This window comes from Mauremys mutica, chromosome 15, assembly GCF_020497125.1.
Source record: "Mauremys mutica isolate MM-2020 ecotype Southern chromosome 15, ASM2049712v1, whole genome shotgun sequence".
Taxonomy (NCBI): domain Eukaryota; kingdom Metazoa; phylum Chordata; order Testudines; family Geoemydidae; genus Mauremys; species Mauremys mutica.
Genome location: NC_059086.1, coordinates 34,270,674 through 34,288,911, shown reverse-complemented (window position 1 = coordinate 34,288,911; position 18,238 = coordinate 34,270,674). Strand labels below are relative to the sequence as shown.

General features: G+C 51.7%; 2 protein-coding genes across 2 annotated transcripts in view; both read right to left on the bottom strand.

Annotated features, from left to right (window-relative positions):
- The window catches only part of LOC123350011 (immunoglobulin superfamily member 1-like), a 127,296-nt gene that overhangs the window by 19,606 nt on the left and 89,452 nt on the right, over nt 1-18,238 (bottom strand). The gene's annotated exons all lie outside the window — the stretch shown is intronic.
- Nucleotides 13,001-18,238, bottom strand: part of LOC123350167 (immunoglobulin superfamily member 1-like) — a 35,736-nt gene continuing 30,498 nt past the window's right edge. The window contains exons 4-7 of the mRNA XM_044988600.1: nt 16,627-16,917; nt 15,342-15,632; nt 14,145-14,411; nt 13,001-13,588 (exon numbers count right to left, since the gene is read on the bottom strand). Coding sequence (XP_044844535.1) covers nt 13,584-13,588; nt 14,145-14,411; nt 15,342-15,632; nt 16,627-16,917 — 854 coding nt within the window. The 3' untranslated portion in view covers nt 13,001-13,583. The remainder of the gene's footprint in view (nt 13,589-14,144; nt 14,412-15,341; nt 15,633-16,626; nt 16,918-18,238) is intronic.

Sequence of the window (18,238 nt, the reverse complement as noted above, 5' to 3'; positions counted from 1 at the left end):
AGGTACTGATGAAACTTCCGAATTCCAAAAACAATTCCTAATGCCTCACGTTCGATTTGGGCGTAGTTAGTTTCTGCTTTGCTTAGAGTGCGTGAAGCAAAAGCAATAGGTCTCTCTTGTCCTGAAGGCATAATGTGTGACACGACTGCTCCCACTCCATAAGGGGAGGCATCGCAGGCCAATTGTAGGGGTAAGGATGGATCAAAGTGCGTTAGAACTTCAGAATTTAGCAATGCATCCTTAGCTTTGTTAAATGCAACATCACAAGCTTCAGTCCACTTCCAGGCCTTGTTCTGCCCAAGGAGCTCATGAAGTGGTTTTAGCAGTGTGGCTAACTGTGAGATGAACTTTCCATAATAGTTCAGTAGTCCTAGAAACGAGCGCAGCTGGCTTACATTTCGAGGTGGGGGAGCCTCCACAATAGCTTTAACTTTTGCAGGGGCCTTATGAAGACCTGCAGAATCAATGATGTGTCCCAAATATTCAACAGAGGGCTTGAAGAATTCACACTTGTCTTTGCGAACTCGTAGGCCATACTCTTCCAGTCTTTGTAGGGTAGCCTCTAAATTCTTTAACTGATCCTCTTCATTTCTTCCAGTGACCAGGATATCATCCAGATAGCACTGAACTCCTGACAAGCCACACAAGATCTGGTCCATAGCCCTCTGGAACAGGGCGGGAGCAGACGTTATTCCAAAGGGTAGGCGACAGTATCGATAAAGCCCCTTATGAGTCACAATAGTCAACAGCTCTTGGGACTTTTCATCGATGTGCATCTGTAAATATGCTTGACTCAGATCAATCTTACTGAACTTTTGTCCCCCAGCCAGGCCTGCGAAGAGGTCATCGATGCGGGGAAGCGGGTATTGCTCTGCACACAACACTGGGTTGACAGTGACTTTAAAATCACCACAAATCCAGAGAGAGCCATCTTTCTTCACTATTGGAATGATAGGAGTGGCCCATGAGCTATGGGTAACTGGTATTAGGACTCCATTGGTGACCAGGCGCTCCAGGTCCGCTTCGACTTTCGGCCTGATGGCATATGGCACAGTTCGGGCTTTCAGATATTTTGGTGGACTGTCAGGTTTAATGTTCAATGTCACAGTGATTCCCTTCATACTTCCCAAATCATCTCCAAAAACAGCAGCATGTTTCCTTAGTATAGGGGTTAGACTGGTTTCTTCTTTAGTCATCCGGTGCACTTCTGCCCAGTTCAGTTGAATCTTCCCAAGCCAAGACCTACCCATTAAGGCTGGGTAGTTACCTCTCACCACAAACAGTGGCAAATTAGCAGCCTGTCCATTGAGCTCCACCTTAACATCAATAGTGCCCAACATGGGCACAGCTTCTCCCGTATACGTCTTCAGAACAGTTTTTGTTGCCTTAAGCGGAAGATGCTGTAGCTTTTCTTTATACACAGTCTCGGAGACCAGCGAGATAGCTGCACCGGTGTCCAGTTCCATGCGTATAGGTTTGCCATCCAACAACGGGGTTACCCAGTATTCATGTGAGCCCATTGCCAAAGACAAAACATGCAGTGGCACTTCCTCTTGCGATGAGGTGTCACTTTGATCATCCTGGGTCTGCTCTAGGGTATGCAGCGTTCCTCTTTTTGTCAGCCAGACCACAGGCCTCTTTTTCTTTTGTTTACAGGCACACTCAATGTGTCCCTTTTTGCCACAGTGTCGACACACCAGGTCCTTACACCAGCATTCCGATGCCTGGTGACCCGGCTTACCACAGCGGTAACATTCTTGACTCTGCACAGTTTTGTAGGTCGGTTCTTGTGACACTTTTTGCACCCTAGGGGATGCACCGATGTATTGCGCCTCCCTTGTAGCCAGTTCCATGGAGACAGCAATATCAACAGCCTTCTGTAAGGTAAGCTGAGCCTCTGTCAGTAGGCGCTTCTGTATAGCTTCACTGTAGAGGCCACACACTAACCTGTCACACAGGGCATCATTTAACATCTCCTTAAATTCACAGTGTTCTGCTAGCTTTTTTAAAATTGCTACAAATTGTACAACTGTTTCATCTTCCTTTTGGTCTCTTTTGTGGAACCTATATCTTTCAGCAATTACCAGTGGTTTGGGGGAAAAATGGGACCCCAGGATTTCCACAATGTCACTGTAAGATTTAGTCGCTGGCTTAACAGAGTGTAGTAAGCTGCGTAGCAGGGAGTAGGTTTTAGCCCCTACAACACTTAAGAATATTGGCACCTTCTTTGCTTCTGTAATGTCATTTGCAATAACAAAAAGCTCAAAATGCTCAGTATACACATGCCACTGCTCTATATTCTCATCAAAAGGCTCCAGGGGCCTGGTCAGAGTAGCCATGATTTTTAGTTTCACTTTCACAGTCAGTGCAAACAAGCAGCTTTTTTTGTTCGTTTGTTCTTTACCTTGACTTCTACTTCCTTCTGTTACTGGAACAGCACCGGACTCCCACCGTCGTCGCCACTTGTTATATCCTTGGGGGGAGCCGGTTTAGGAAGAAATCACTTGAGGCCAGACAGCAGACAGCTAACAAAACTACCATTTTATTTACAGACACAGAGCTCACCCAACCGGCCGAAACCGGCTGAGCTATCCCCTAATAATCTAACTCGGTTGCCATAGGAACAAAAACCATGACAACCAAATACACAACACTCCACTCGCTCCCTGATCTCAGCCCATCTCCCCTCTAATCCCCCCCGCCCCACCCTCGGCCTGTCCCCCCAAACTCCAGTCTCGGCTGCTCTTTGCAGAGGGGCTCACAGGCCCAGAGGGCTCAGGGGGTTGGAAACTCTCTCCCTCGCCAGCGTTACACAGGCCGGGAGCCGAGGCTCGTTTCAAACCGACCCCTGATTCTACTCGGCTCCTGGGCAAACCCCCAGCAGCAGCCGCACACAGACAAAGGTTTTGGGTTAACCTCACGGACAAGGAATCAAACCCGGCCTGTCTATTGAAACGGGGGTGAGCGACTGCAGCCAACAGCCGCAGTCAGCCCGGCTCCAAGTCTCGCTCCTTCGGGAGTCACCGGAGCAGAGCCGCTTGTGTCCAGACCAGCCGGGCTGTGGGGGGAGGAACCGATTCATTTCACTCTCCGGACGGACAGGCAGGGCGGCTGCTGACCCCGCTCCTAGTGTAAGCAGGGGAACGGTCCTGCTATTGTGGGGAACTTTCCTGGCTCATACCTGCCCCGGTGGGATTGGCTAGTGAAAGGATCTGAGTCCTCGCTCCCACTTCCTTTACCCAGAGGCCTGCCTGACCCCGAGGGCTCCCCTTCCTCCCTCCCGTGCGGCAGAGTCCTCGTAACCCCAGCAAGGCCGGGCCCCGGATTCCTGGGGGCTCGACCCCCAGTCTTGTCATGGTCGCTTAGGACAGGGGCGAGGGTGTCCCCACTCCGGGGCACTCTCTTTGCACCGGCTGCTTCCCTGACCCACTGATCAGTACACAGAGTTCAGAGCACGTACAATTTATTAAACAGCAACTGATAAACAAATAAGGAAAAGATGGGGAAGGTGAAAGTAAACAAGTCACCCCGCCCTGTGGGCACAGGGACACCACAAACAGCCGCCTCTGCACGGGAAAGGAAGTTCACAGCCTCTTCCTCAAACGTTACACGTCTCTTTCCCAGGCCCTGGTCACGCCGCGGTGATACCACAGGGTGACAATCTGTACCTCAAAGTAGCACTGAGGAGCTCCAGTATTCACCACTACGATAGAATTATGATCGGTTGGGTACAAAGTTGCCTTGGGAGGCATCATTTTAAAAACCTTGATCTCTTGAACATTCATGTCCCGATGCACTGTATGTGCTGTCGTCGTGTGGGACGTTCTGAAGCATTGCTGTGTGTGCTACGGAAATACGTTGTGAGGTTGGGAGATGCCCAGAGCCAACCGTTCAACTGCAACAAAGGACCAGCCAGACACTGTTAATGGCTCATCAACACCCATCAAGGAAAGAATGGAGATTGCTGGACCAATGGGGACTGTCTGATCCCTGTCACAGCAAAGATCTTTCCAGCAAGCTGGAAGAAGATACAAATTAGGGGAAGGGACATAATCCCTGGGCTTCTCTTCCAAAACTCAACACCTGGAGGAACATCTGGAGGACAAAGACTTGAACTGGGGAAGGGTCATCCCAGGCTGGAATGGAGTCCAGACTGTGTATTGAGGATCTGTAACCTGCTTGTACCATCTGTCGGGGGAGACACTGCCTGATTCAAATCCTGTTTCGTTTGTAGAAATTAGACTGTGAATATATTTTTATTTCTTAAGTCGCCAACTCTGATCTCTGCACCTGCTCCTTATAACCACTTAAAATCTCTCCTTCTGCACTTAATAAATCTGTTTTATATTTGACCTAAAACAGTGTGATTTGGTTGAAGTGCTGGGAAATCTCAGCTCAGTTTACAAAGGCTAGTGCGTGTCCCTGCCACACTGAGGGAGGGGGGACTTAATGAACTGACACCGGACTGGCTTCTGAGAGCTGCAGGATGGTATCGGTCTGGGGTGCAAGGCTGGGGAGCTGGGGGTAATTGGCTGGAGCTCCCTATTGCTGGTACCTGAGTGGCTGAGAGATCATTCGTGTAACACAGCTGGGTGGGTCCCTGCCTGTGGCTGGCTGTGTGAGTGCAAAGCCTCAGAGGTTCATAGCTTGACATCAGCATCACAGTGTCAAAGGCAGCCCAGGATAGTGGCTTTGGAGAGCTCGGTGGTCCCACAATCCAGGTTGCACCCCGGGGACCCCGTCACGCACAGCTCAGACACTTGCTCTGGTGGGGGCCACATGCCCTCAGGCGCTAGGTGGCAGGACCTTCTTCCCAGCATCCCCCCCCCCACCCCCGTCTGTGTTATGATCCCCCTCCGAGTCGGGCCTGCAGGGCCTCTTGGCTGGGGGCTTCTCTCTGTGCTGGCCCAAAGTCCCTCCCACCAATTTGGGGCTATTAACTCCTGCTTCCAGCTTCTGTTTTCGCTCAGGGCAATGTCAACAGTCCTGGGGCTGTAGCCAGGGGGCTTTTCGGGTCAGACCAACCCAGCATCTGTGGCTGGTTCTCTTGCCCGGGTTACAACGTTCAGCGTCGTCCCCAATTTCCCCTGGTTCTCGGGGCCCTGGCACAGCTGGGGAAGTTGCCCGTGAGCTTGCAGCCGGGCCGCTTCGCAGGCTCAACAACCACAACAGTGCGAACGACCCCCAGCTTCCTTGTAGGGCCCGGAGCTCTCCCCTAGGGTGCCCGTGTCCCAACGGCTGCAGCCGCCTGAGGCCCGAGTGCGAGGGGAATGAGGAACTGCGCCGGGGGCTGCAGCCCCAGGAAGCCCGTGATGCGCTCGGCCCCTTTCTTCCCCATCAGATGGTTTCTCTGTAATCTCCAGCCCAAATCTACCATGGTCAGAGCAAAGCCACCTCCCTGCAACGCCCAGCAAACCACATCCCCTCCTGCAGCTGCCTGGTCCCTCTCCGGCCTCAGGATGTTGAGAAAGGGACACTGGGGGAGGGGGAGCCGACCTGCCCCCCAGAAAGGGGAGGGGACAAGATCACGGGGACAGAGCTCAAGAGGAACTGCCCCCCCGGCAGATTCCCCAGCTGATTTGCCTTTCACTCCCCTGATGTTCACCCATTGGACCCCTCAGCCCCCCGTTATGCCCCCTTTGCCTGCATCCCCTCCCCCATTCATGTCCCCCCCAACCCCACCCCCGTCCTGTTAGGTGTAAGAAGTATCAACGGTTTAATATGTTCAATTAGTTGCTTAATAAGGTGTTTATGAAGTAAATCACTGGCTTTAAAATAAGATCCAACATGGAGCAGATGAACTATTGACCCCTGGACTCCATCTCTGAGAGGGGACTTGTTTACCATCAGGGGACAGGCTCAAACCGGTCAAAACCTCCCCGGGGCATAGGAATTTGGGGGAGATGGTTGGGAGATGTCCAGGTAATCTCCACACCACAATTTAACATTGAGAGGGAAGAAAACGAAGTAAGAGAGGATACAGCCGTGGGCAGGAGAATGGACATAAGGAGGACGGGTAGTGTAGATACCAGTCTAATAGGTGATACTGGTGGTAGAATGTCTGGGCCTAACCGGATAATGTCAGTGAAGCCAAACAGCAAGAATTAAGATGTTTGTACACTAATGCGAGGAGCCTAGGTAACAAAATGGAGGCACTAGAGTTATTGGTGCAGGAAGTGAACCCGGATATTATAGCGATAACAGAAACATGGTGGAACAGTAGTCATGACTGGAGTACAGGTATTGAAGGGTCTGTGCTGTTTAGGAAAGACAGAAATAAAGGCAAAGATGGTGGAGTAGCGTTGTATATCAATGATGAGGTTAACTGTAAAGAAATAAGAAGTGATGGAATGGATAAGACAGAGTCTATCTGGGCAAAAATCACACTGGGAAAGAAAGCTACTAGAGCCTCCCCTGAGATAGTGCTTGGGGTGTGCTACAGACCGCCGGGATCCAATTTGGATATGGATAGAGACCTCTTTAATGTTTTTAATGAAGTAAACACTAATGGGAATTGGGTGATCATGGGAGACTTTAACTTCCCAGATATAGACTGGAGGACAAGTGCTAGTAATAATAATAGGGCTCAGATTTTTCTGGATGCGATAGCTGATGGATTCCTTCACCAAGTAGTTGAAGAACCAACAAGAGGGGATGCCATTTTAGATTTGGTTTTGGTGAGCAGTGAGGACCTCATAGAAGAAATGGTTGTAGGGGACAACCTTGGTTCGAGTGATCATGAGCTAATTCAGTTCAAACTAGATGGAAGGATAAACAAAAATAGATCTGGGACTAGGGTTTTTGATTTTCAAAGGGCTAACTTTAAAGAATTATGGAAATTAGTTAGGGAAGTGGATTGGACTGAAGAACTTGTGGATCTAATGGCGGGGGAGGCCTGGAATTACTTCGAGTCAAAGTTGCAGAAACTATCAGAAGCCTGCATCCCAAGAAAGGGGAAAAAATCATAGGCAGGAGTTGTAGACCAAGCTGGATGAGCAAGCATCTCAGAGAGGTGGTTAAGAAAAAGCAGAAAGCCTAGAAGGAGTGGAAGATGGGCGGGATTAGCAAGGAAAGCTACCTTATTGAGGTCAGAACATGTGGGGATTAAGTGAGAGAGGCCAAAAGCCATGTAGAGTTGGACCTTGCAAAGGGAATTAAAACCAATAGTAAAAGGTTCTATAACCAGATAAATAAGAAGAAAACAAAGAAAGAAGAAGTGGGACCGCTAAACACTCAGGATGGAATGGAGGTTAAGGATAATAGGTGTGGAAGCCAGAAAATAATTAACAAGGATTTGAAGGGATCTTAATGAATGTCAGTTACTTAGCATGAGTTAGGCTAGCTGTGACCCTAATGACGTGAGACTTGTAGAAGCAAGGATAGTGCGAGGCGAGAGGACAAGAACTGTGTACAAAGTTATTACGACCTTGCAGCAGTCTAACGAAATATGCAGGCTTGCTTTTCTTAGTAGTGAGACAAATAAGATAGCAGAAAGGCTTATGTATAAACAAATGCAATTCTTTTCTCTTTACTGTCTCCATGATTGCTAGCTATTGTCTGTAACAAAGGTATAAAGCTTGCTGTAATTGTTAACCAGTTGAGAGACCTGTCCAGGACTGGGGCGACCCTGTGTCCTATGGCACTCTCTCCCTCCATTGTAATTACTGGAGAAATAATAAAGTATTTGATTTTGCTGCACCCAAACAAAAAGCGAGAACTGAGTTTTTCTCCGACAATTTGGGGGCTCGTCCGGGATGGCAACGCCCACGGACCCACAGACGGCTACTACGGATCATTCCCCTTTGAACCTCATGGCGCCACATGAGAGGTATGAGACCTTTTGAAATCTCTATTGGGGTATCAGAGGAGGACTGTCCGTGAGGACGTCTGTCTCTGTTGGGCTCACACCATCTGAACTTATTGACTGTGCAGCAGGATCAAATGCAGAGTGGTATTGGGGAGAGGCCCCAATAAGGTTAGTTTATAGCAGTACTGGGAACTGCTGAGTTGGGCCAAGGTAAATGCATAGGTAAATGCATAAGGTAATGCATAAGGTAATGCATAGGTAAATGCATTAGAATGCACCGGTGCTGAGGGGTTTTTACCGCCTCAAGAGGGGTTGTCATACCGCCTCATGGTATTGGTCCGGACCAGGTAAAGATGCATCGAGGTTAAAAAAAAAAAATTAAAAAGAGATAAAAAGGTTAAAAAAGGGTTAAAAAAAAAAAGGAAGAAAAGAGGCCTTGGTGTGTGTGTGTGTGTGTGTGTGTGTGTGTGTGTGTGTGTACACCAGTGTGAGTGATCGTTATCGGAAGACACCCAGAGTACCCTGTGAAGCGGAAGCTCATGATCAGGACTGCTCTAACGCAAGCCCGGTAACTAGTGGATCTTTAGGAGATCCGACCCACGGTGGGCTGACTCAGCCTGGCATAGTCCGGCGAGGAAGCTACCTGGGTCTCGGAGTGTGTGAACCCATCTTCCCTCCCCTTTCCCTTCCGTGTGGGCTACTGACAATCTGATCGTCTCACTGGATGCAATTAGAGTAAGCGGCGCCGTCTCCCAGAGACTAGCCGACGCTCTTTGCTGAAGGGAGGTGTAGGAGAGTCGTAGTCTTCCTTGTGAGTCTCTCCTGTGTGAGTACCCTGTAGGGAGAGATCCTTAGTTTCTGATCCGCTAGCGCAGACAGGGCACCCCCTGAGTTTGTGTGATTGGAAAATGGGGGAGGGACAGTCTAAACATTCCACCTTACCCCCTAAGGGTACCCCAGCACATTACATGTACGTACATTATGGTCCTAAAACCTGCAGGTATTTAGAGAATTGGAATCTTCACACGCGTGAAAATCCATCTAAACAGTGCCCATTAGAAGGTACCTTCAATCTAGATAAGATCATATATCTCAGAGGAGCTTTTAATCACCAAAGAAAAGCCTCTGACACAGTGTGAGCAATTTGTCTAGGAACGGGTTAATTTGAAATTCAGCTTAGCCCAGAGATAAAGGAGAAGTTGTTTTGTGTTCAAGGTCAAGAATCAGTGCGGACTATGCTAAGTGCAAAGAAAAACTGCTTTCAGCCCCAGCTGCTTGTGGAAAGTAGAGACAGAGGCAAACCAAAGGCAGTACAAGTTACAGAATTGAAATTACATTTGCAAAGCTTAACTTTCCAGTGAGACATGTGTGAGTATTAAAGTGGCTTAAGGCTTGGGGCATTCATATTTTTCCTGAGTGAGGTGGGAGCATTCCCAACACTCTCCATTGTTGTTTTATTATTTTTAATGAAGCTTTAAAATTTGGTTATATGGTGTGTTTTCTTCCCCCAATCTCCTGCAGTGTCAGTCTGATCACCTGACATGAGGGATAAATTGGTAACAGGAATTTGTCACAGTTTGGTGAGCAATTAAGAATGGGGGAACCCTGCAGAATTTACATCATCTATCTGTTTTACCCTTGTTATTTTATGTTTGTTTTGTTTGGTACTGTTGGTGTTATATGTTAAGAATAGCATGATTAAAGGTAAGCCCTAATAGAATAAGGAAACACTATCTGGTTTTGTTCTGTTTTGTTTAACCTGTTACTGTTGTTTTTCTGCTCGGTTCATTTGGGCGTTGGGTGTGTGGGCGGAACTGAACTTCTCGTTCGTAATTCCTCAGAGTGGAAGCCATGTGTGCGATGAAGCTCTGAGGTAGTATTATTGAGGTCAGAACATGTAGGGATAAAGTGAGAAAGGCCAAAAGCCATGTAGAGTTGGACCTTGCAAAGGGAATTAAAAGCAATAGTAAAAGGTTCTATAGCCAGATAAATAAGAAGAAAACAAAGAAAAAAGAAGTGGGACCGCTAAACACTGAGGATTGAATGGAGGTTAAGGATAATAGGCATGGCCCAATATCTAAACAAAATACTTTGCCTCAGTCTTTAATGAGGCTAATGAGGAGCTTAGGGATAATGGTAGGATGACAAACGGGAATGAGGATATGAAGGTAGATAGAACCACATCCGAGGTAGAAGTCAAACTCGAACAGCTTGATGGGACTAAATCGGGGGCCCAGATAATCTTCATCCAAGAATATTAAAGGAACTGGCACATGAAATTGCAAGCCCATTAGCAAGAATTTTTAATGAATCAGTAAACTCAGGGGTTGTACCGTCCGACTGAAGAATTGCTAACATAGTTCCTATTTTTAAGAAAGGGGAAAAAAGTGATCCGAGTAACTATAGGCTTGTTAGTTTGACATCTGTAGTATGTAAGGTCTTGGAAAACATTTTGAAGGAGAAAGTAGTTAAGTACATTGAGGTCAATGGTAATTGGGACAAAGTACAACATGGTTTTACAAAAGGTAGATTGTGCCAAACCAACCTGATCTCCTTCTTTGAGAAGGTAACGGATATTTTAGACAAAGGAAACACAGTGGATCTAATTTACCTCGATTTCAGGAAGGCATTTGATATGGTTCCACATGGGGAATTATTAGCTAAATTGGAAAAGATGGGGCTCAATATGAAAATCGAAAGGTGGATAAGGAACTGGTTAAAGGGGAGACTACAATGGGTCATACTGAAAGGTGAACTGTCAGGCTGGAAGGAGGTTACTAGTGGAGTTCCTCAGGGATCAGTTTTGGGACCAATCTTATTTAATCTTTTTATTATTGACCTTGGCACAAAAAGTGGGAATGTGCTAATAAAGTTTGTAGATGACACAAAGCTGGGAGGTATTGCTAACACAGAGAAGGACCGAGATATCCTACAGGATAATCTGGATAACCTTGTAAACTGGAGTAATAGTAATAAGATGAAATGTAATAGTGAAAAGTGCAAGGTCATGCATTTAGGGATTAATAATAAGAATTTTAGTTATAAATTGGGGACACATCAGTTGGAAGTAGCAGAGGAGGAGAAGGACCTCGGAGTATTGGTTGATCACAGGATGACTATGAGCCACCAATGTGATATGGCCGTGAAAAAAGCTAATGCAGTTTTGGGATGCATCAGGCGAGGTATTTCTAGTAGAGATAAGGAGTTAGTACCATTGAACAAGGCACTGATGAGACCTCATCTGGAATATTATGTGCAGTTCTGGTCTCCCATGTTTAAGAAGGATGAATTCAAACTGGAACAGGTACAGAGAAGGGCTACTAGGATGATCCGAGGAATGGAAAACCTGTCCTATGAAAGGAGACTCAAAGAGCTTGGCTTCTTTAACCAAAAGAAGGTTGAGGGGGGATATGATTGCTCTTTACAAATATATTAGAGGGATAAATATTAGGGAGGGAGAGGAATTATTTAAGCTCAGTACCAATGTGGACACAAGAACAAATGGATATAAACTGGCCATCAGGAAGTTTAGAGTTGAAATTAGACAAAGGTTTCTAACCATCAGAGGAGTGAAGTTCTGGAACAGCCTTCTAAGGGGAGCAGTGGGGGCAAAAGACATATCTGGCTTCAAGACTAAGCTTGATAAATTTATGGAGGGGATGATATGATGGGATAGCCTAATCTTGGCAATTAATTTGGCAATTGATCTTTGATTATCAGCAGGTAAGTATGCCCAGTGGTCTGTGATGGGATGTTAGATGGGGTGGGATCTGAGTTTTCAAGCTTTCAAACCTTCCTTTGAAGCTCACAGTCTCCAACTGCCAGCCACATCACACGGTCCTTCAAACAAACAAACAAACAACCAGACTGACAAACAAAAGCTCAGCACACAGCAAATAACCCCCAAACACAAACAAACACACACTACAGACAGTCAGTCACTTACCACAAGGGTGCTGTATTTGCTCCTCCTTCACCTGGAGAACTCCCTTGCGAAACTCCCTGTTAGCAGCCCCTGGTCGCAAAGCTTTAAAATTTAATGACTTTAAATATCGCTGATAAACAAAGAGATAAAGAACAGTTAATATGTGGAACCCAGTAAATTGTTGGTCATGGCGTAGCGTGACCAAAAGGAGGGATTGTGAAAGTGGAATGAATTATATTGTAAAAATAAAAAGGATTAAAGAAATGCTGTGTGTACCTTTAAGCAAAAGAGCTGAAATGTTAAAATACAGGTGTCAGGAAGAGGAACATTAAGGTATGTGATGAAGCAAGGCCGGATGGCTACAGGAAAGTACTCAGGAACAGGTATGTTAGCCCCAGGCTAAGCAAATCCCTAGTACCATGGGAACCAAAATGGCAGTTGCTCCAGGGTAATTAAGGCACCTGGGGCCAATTAAGAACTTTCTAGAAGGCACCGGAGAGAGAGCTACATTGATTGGAGCACCTGCAGCCAATCAGGGCAGGCTAATCAGGGCACCTGGTATAAAAAGGGGAGCTCACTCCAGTCAAGGAGGAGGAGCCAGAGGAAGGAAGGGTGTATGAGGAGCTGGGAGCCAGAGACACAAAGAACTAAGAACTGAGAGGGGGTACTACTGGAGGATTGAGGAAACACCATACAATCAAGCAGTATCAGACACCAGGAGGATCCTATGGTGAGGATAAGAAAGGTGTTTGAAGGAGGCTATGGGGAAGTAGCCCAGGGAGCTGTAGCGGTCAAGCAGCGGTTACAAGTAGCACTATAGAGACTGCTGCAATTCACAGGGCCCTGGGCTGGAACCCAGAGTAGAGGGCGGGCCTGGGTTCCCCCCAAGCCTCGCTACTCCTAATCAGACATAGGAGGAGGTGATCCAGACTGTGGGTTTCATCCAAGGGGAAGACCACTGAGGGGAGGAAATCCGCCAATAAGCGCAGGACCTACTAGAGGAGAGGAGGAACTTTGCCACAGGTATAAACAATGAGCTAATGGTGAAACATTAGCCGGAGATTGGTAAAAGTTGGCAAGGAAATTAACTACGTATGTCTAGCCTCTGGTGAACTTGTCAGTTCTGCTTTCTGTGTAACTTTGTCAAGTTTGCTCCTTTTGATCTGTATAAAGTGAGATAGTTTGTGTCTTGCATGGTGCTCACATTATCTGGGTGTTATTAGCAGAGCGCTGTGCTAATAAAACAGAGTGGTCTGACAAACTGTGAGTCCTGAGTCTGACTTTGACATTTTATTTAATTAATAAACATATTGAAAATGCTGTTTCTGTGCATTTGAATTTCCATCCAAACAGAGCTTGGACAAATCAGAAGTAAAAAACCATCATCATCATCTAGGAAATAAATGACTCATTTGCCATTTTCCAACATAATCAAAATGTAAAAATTAGAAGAAATGTAAATTACTCCATAGAACTGCTGAAATCAATGTGCACAGCTATAGTTTGCCATCATGGTTAGCAACAGAAAAAGCACCAGATTTAGCATAAAGACTCTATTGAGTTGCCAATTAACCGTTTTTCATGATTATCAACTAATGAGAATCAACCTAACTAAAAAGTACAACATTAAAACCTCCTCACCACCCGGTTGTAACTACTAGACACCACTTCCCATCCCGAGCCGGGGAGAGAACCCAGGAGTCCTGACTCCCAGCCCCCCTTATCTACCCATTAGATCCCACTCCCCTCCCTGAGCGGGGGAGAGAAAGCAGGAGTCCTGAATCCTAGCGCAGGTAGATCAGGGTGGGGAGCAGAGCTGGGGTCTCATCTGCTCTGTCTCGGGGCTGGTCCTTATCCTGCAGAGACACGAAGCAGATTTGTCCATGAGTCGACCTGGATCCCCATGTATCAGCCCTGCCCCTCAGCCCTACAGGGCAGCCAGGATGGGGGGTCCCAGGAAAGAGTCCCTGCCCCCCATGCCCTGCCAGGGGGAGCTCGCCCCCTGCCAGCTGATGAGCCTGAATACCCTAGAAACAGGTCCCCGCCCCCTGCAGCTCAGCGCCCCCTAGTGCTGCCCAGGGGCTTTGGGGCCAGCTCTCCCTGCCAGGGGAGACGCCCCCTGCTGGGCCCCTGCCCCACCCCCTGGGTTTCCTTCCCCGTCTCCCATCCAAGCCGTGACCCCTTCCCAGCCCGGCTTAGCGGTGGGTTTAACCCTTCCCTCGCTGGGCGGGGCACTCACTTCCCCAGGTTTTCCTGTAGCAGAGGAAGGCCAGGAGGAGGAGGAGGAGGCCAAACGGGGCTGTATCAAGCCAGGGGGCGCTAACACTGACAGCCCAGACTCGCTCGGAGACCCCTGCGAGGGTCTGGCTGGGAGTGGGTCTGGGAACGGGGACGCCGAGCCGGGCCCCTCACCTCTCACCACCAGCTCCACGGAGTCGCTCCACTCGGTGAACGATCTGCTGTGATGGGAGCAGCTGTAGTTCCCGCCCTGCTCCCGCTGCACGTTGTTGATGGGAAACACAAACTCCAACTTCTCCGTATCCACGTGTGCAACATGGCGTCTCCCTTTATTCAGCACGAACCGCACGCCTGGGTGCAGCCCCTGACACAGGACGGACACAGATCCCCCCAGGGAGACCTCCCCGCTGGGGCTGATGGAGGGCTCGGGCAGAGTGGGCTCTGGGAGCGGAAGGAGACAGGCCGTGAGACGCAGACCCTGGGCGGGGAGGGGCCGACACGGTGACCCAGCCACCGGCCCCCACCCAGCACAGCTCCCCATTGAGTGCTGGGCCTCCAGGGGAGTGGGGAGGGCCGGCTGGGCAGCCTCTAGGCCCCAAAAACTCTGTGTGTCCCCCGAGATGGGGCCCTGGAGCAAGGGATCCCCCAACCCTCGGACTGAAATCTCCAGTGGCTGCTGCTCCCCTCAGTGACTCCATCCCCCATGGGCGGTGGGTGGACCCCCGTTTCCGGGAGGCTGGCCCTGAAGCCCCACCCCACACACACACACACTGCACAAGGCCCCGCTTCTAGTGGCAGGAGCCCTGAGTGCCCCTCGCCACCCCCTTCACCGGCCAGAGAACCCCAGGGCTGGCCGGAACCCCGAGACAGCACCCCACCCCCACCGACAGAGGACCCCTGGCACAGCCCCAGGACCGGGTCAGACACAGCCAGACAACCGACCTGAGCCCCAGCCTGGCCAGCCCCAGCAGCCCCAGTCATGCCAGCGAGCCCGAGTGACCCCAGCCCCCGGCTGGCTGGCCAGCCCCAGCCCAGTCCCGAGTCAGCCACAGCCGCCCAACCAACCCGAGCCCCAGTCATGCCATGCCAAGCAGCCCCAGCGGCGCCAGCCAGCCAGGGTGACCCCAGCCCCAGGCCCCGGCCAGCTGGCCAACCACAGCCCAGTGTCCCTCGGCAGCGGCTCCAGCCAGGGAAGACAGAGCTTTCCCTGGACTATTATACACCCCATCCACGTCGTCCCCGCTCCCCGGCCGGGCGTCCCCTCTGCTGGGCCCAGGGCTTAGGGCACAGCCTGGCTCTGAGCGTCCTAGCAGCATGGAGCCCCCCACGAGGGTCTGGCTGGGAGCTGGGACGTGGAGCCGGGCCCCTCACCTGCCACCTCCAGCTCCACGGGGTCACTGGGCAGCGAGGAGATGAAGGGCTGTGACTGGGGACGGTAGCTGCAGCTGTAGCTCCCTCCGTGCTGCCGGCCCACGCTGGGGATGCGGAACTCGGCCCCGGCCCCAGCAGGGTCCATGTGTCGCTGCGGGTTCAGGTCTCCAGCCTTGTGCAGGAAGAACCTCACGTCCCGGCGCTGCCCCTGACACCGGATGGTGACGTCTGCCTCTGTGGGGGTGACCCCAGTGGGGCTCAGGGTGATGTTGGGTCTGGGTAAGCTGGGATCTGCGCACAGGAGACAGGCTGTGAGAGCCAGACCCAGGCACCCACCCAGCCCCAGCCTCCCTAACCGGCCCCAGCCACGGGCAGATCCAGGGGCCCCCAAGCAGAGATTCCCTCCCAGATCCCAGAGTTTCCCCCACCCAGAATCCTGCCCTGCAAACTGGGCTCCCAGCCCTACATACACTGAGCCGCGGCTCCCTAATGCTTGAGACCCTCATATGCCCGTGTGTGGCCCCTGCCTCGTTCACTGCATCCAGCCCCCCGAGCACAGAGCGACTCACGGGCTGGTCTCTGGTGCCCGGCACCGCCCAGCACCACAGGCCATGAGCCGCACACAAGAAGGGAGTCAGCCTCCCATTCTACAGAGCAGGAAACTGAGGAACAGACAGATTCACTTTCCTCACTGAGCTCCCAGGGGCAGGGACTCTCTCTTCACTCTGTGTTTAGGCAGCGCCTGGCACACCGGGGCCCTGATCATGGCGGGGGACCTACATGCTCCCCCAGCACAAGGGATCCAGCGCTATTGAGGCCAGCGTTTGTATAGGTCTCCACTAACTGTGGACGTCTCGGTTTGTGGGTGTTCAGCCTGAGATCCCTGAACATTGAGGGCCCTCACAATGAAGGACACTTTTGGAAACCAAGCCGTGGCTGCTCCAGGAGCTGGTTCAGATCTCCTGGGTCCCAGCCCAGAGCCATGTCTACCAAACCACTGAATCTCCTGCAGCCCCTGCCTGATGGAGAACAGAGGGGTTGGGATCACGGGATTAAATAGCAACTCATGGTTCATACAAACTGGGGACAGCATTAAAGTAGCCTCCAGGGCTGCTGCTACCCCCTGGCTGGGGAACCCTCCGTGACTCCGTCCCCACTCCCCGGCTGGGAGTCCCCTTTGCTGGGCCCAGGGCTTAGGGCACAGCCTGGCTCTGAGCGTCCTAGCAGCATGGAGCCCCCCGTGAGGATCTGGCTGGGAGTGGGGAAGCCAAGCCGGGTCCCTCACCTACTACCACCAGCTCCACGGTGTCGCTGGGCTGCGAGGAGACGAAGGGCTCTGATGGGCGCCGGTAGCTGCAGCTGTAGCTCCCTCCGTGCTGCCGGCCCACACTGGGCATGTGGAACTCGGCCCCATCCCCAGCAGGGTCCATGTTTTGCTGCGGGTTCCGGTCTTCAGCCTTGTGCACAAAGAACCTCACGTCCCGGCGCTGCCCCTGACACCGGATGGTGACGTCTGCCCCTGAGGCCACGACCCCAGTGGGGCTCAGAGAGATGGAGGGTCCGGGTAAACTGGGATCTGCGCACAGGAGACAGGCTGTGACAGCCAGACCCCGGCACGCACCCAGCCCCGGCCTCCCCAGCCGGCCCCAGCCACGGGCAGATCCAGGGGCCCCCGGGGCAGAGATTCTCTCCCAGATCCCAGAGTTTCCCCCACCCAGAATCCCGGCCCTACAAGCTAGGCTCCCAGCCCCACAGACATGGAGCTGCAGCTCCCTAGTGCTTGGGACCCTCATATGCCCATGTGTGGCCCCTGCCTCATTCACTGCATCCAGCCCCCCGAGCACAGAGCGACTCACAGGCTGGTCTCTGGTGCCCGGCATTGCCCAGCACCACAGGCCCCGAGCCACACACAAGAAGGGAGTCAGCCTCCCATTCTACAGAGCGGGAGACTGAGGCACAGACAGATTCACTTTCCTCACTGAGCTCCCAGGGGCAGGGACTGTCTCTTCACTCTGTGTTTATGCAGCGCCTGGCACAACAGGGTCCTGATCATAGCGGGGGCCCTACATGCTCCCCAGCACAAGGGATCCAGCGCTATTGAGGCCAGGGTTTGCAGAGGTCTCCACTAACTGTGGGTGTCTCGGTTTGTGGGTGTTCAGCCTGAGATCCCTGAAGATTGAGGCTCCCCGACCATGAAGGACACTTTTGGAAACCAAGACGTGATCCCATCACACAGAGTCTGTGGCTGCTCCAGGAGCTGGTCCAGATCTCCTGGGCAGGGCCGCCCAGAGGGGGTGGCAAGAGGGGCAATTTGCCCCGGGCCCCGAGCCCCACAGGGGCCCCCACCAGAGTTTTTCAGGGCCCCCGGAGCGGGGTCCTTCACTCCCTCCGGGGGGCCCGGAAAACTCTTGCGGGGCCGGGCGCAGGAGCTTCTTCTGCTCCCGGTCTTGGCCGGCGGGGGGTCCTTCCGCTCCGGGGCGCAAGGACCCCCCCGCCGGCGAATTACCGCGGAAGACTGAGCGGGACCCGCCGCTGAAGTTCAGCTCGGTCTTCGGCGGTAATTCGGCGGCGGGGGGCCCTTCCCTTCCGGGACCCGCCGCCGAAGAGCCCTGAAGACCCGCGGAGGAGGCCCCCCTCCGCCGAATTACCGCCGAAGACCGGGCTGCACTTCGGCGGCGGGTCCGGCTTCAGCGGTAATTCGGCGGCGGGGGGGGGTCCGCCGCGGGTCTTCAGGGCACTTCGGTGGCGGGTCCCGGAACGGAAGGGCCCCCGCCGCCGAAGACCCCGGGCCCCCGGAATCCTCTGGGCGGCCCTGCTCCTGGGTTCCAGCCCAGCACCGTGTCCACCAAACCACTGATTCTCCTGCAGCCCCTGCCTCATTCAGCCCCAGCCGGGGC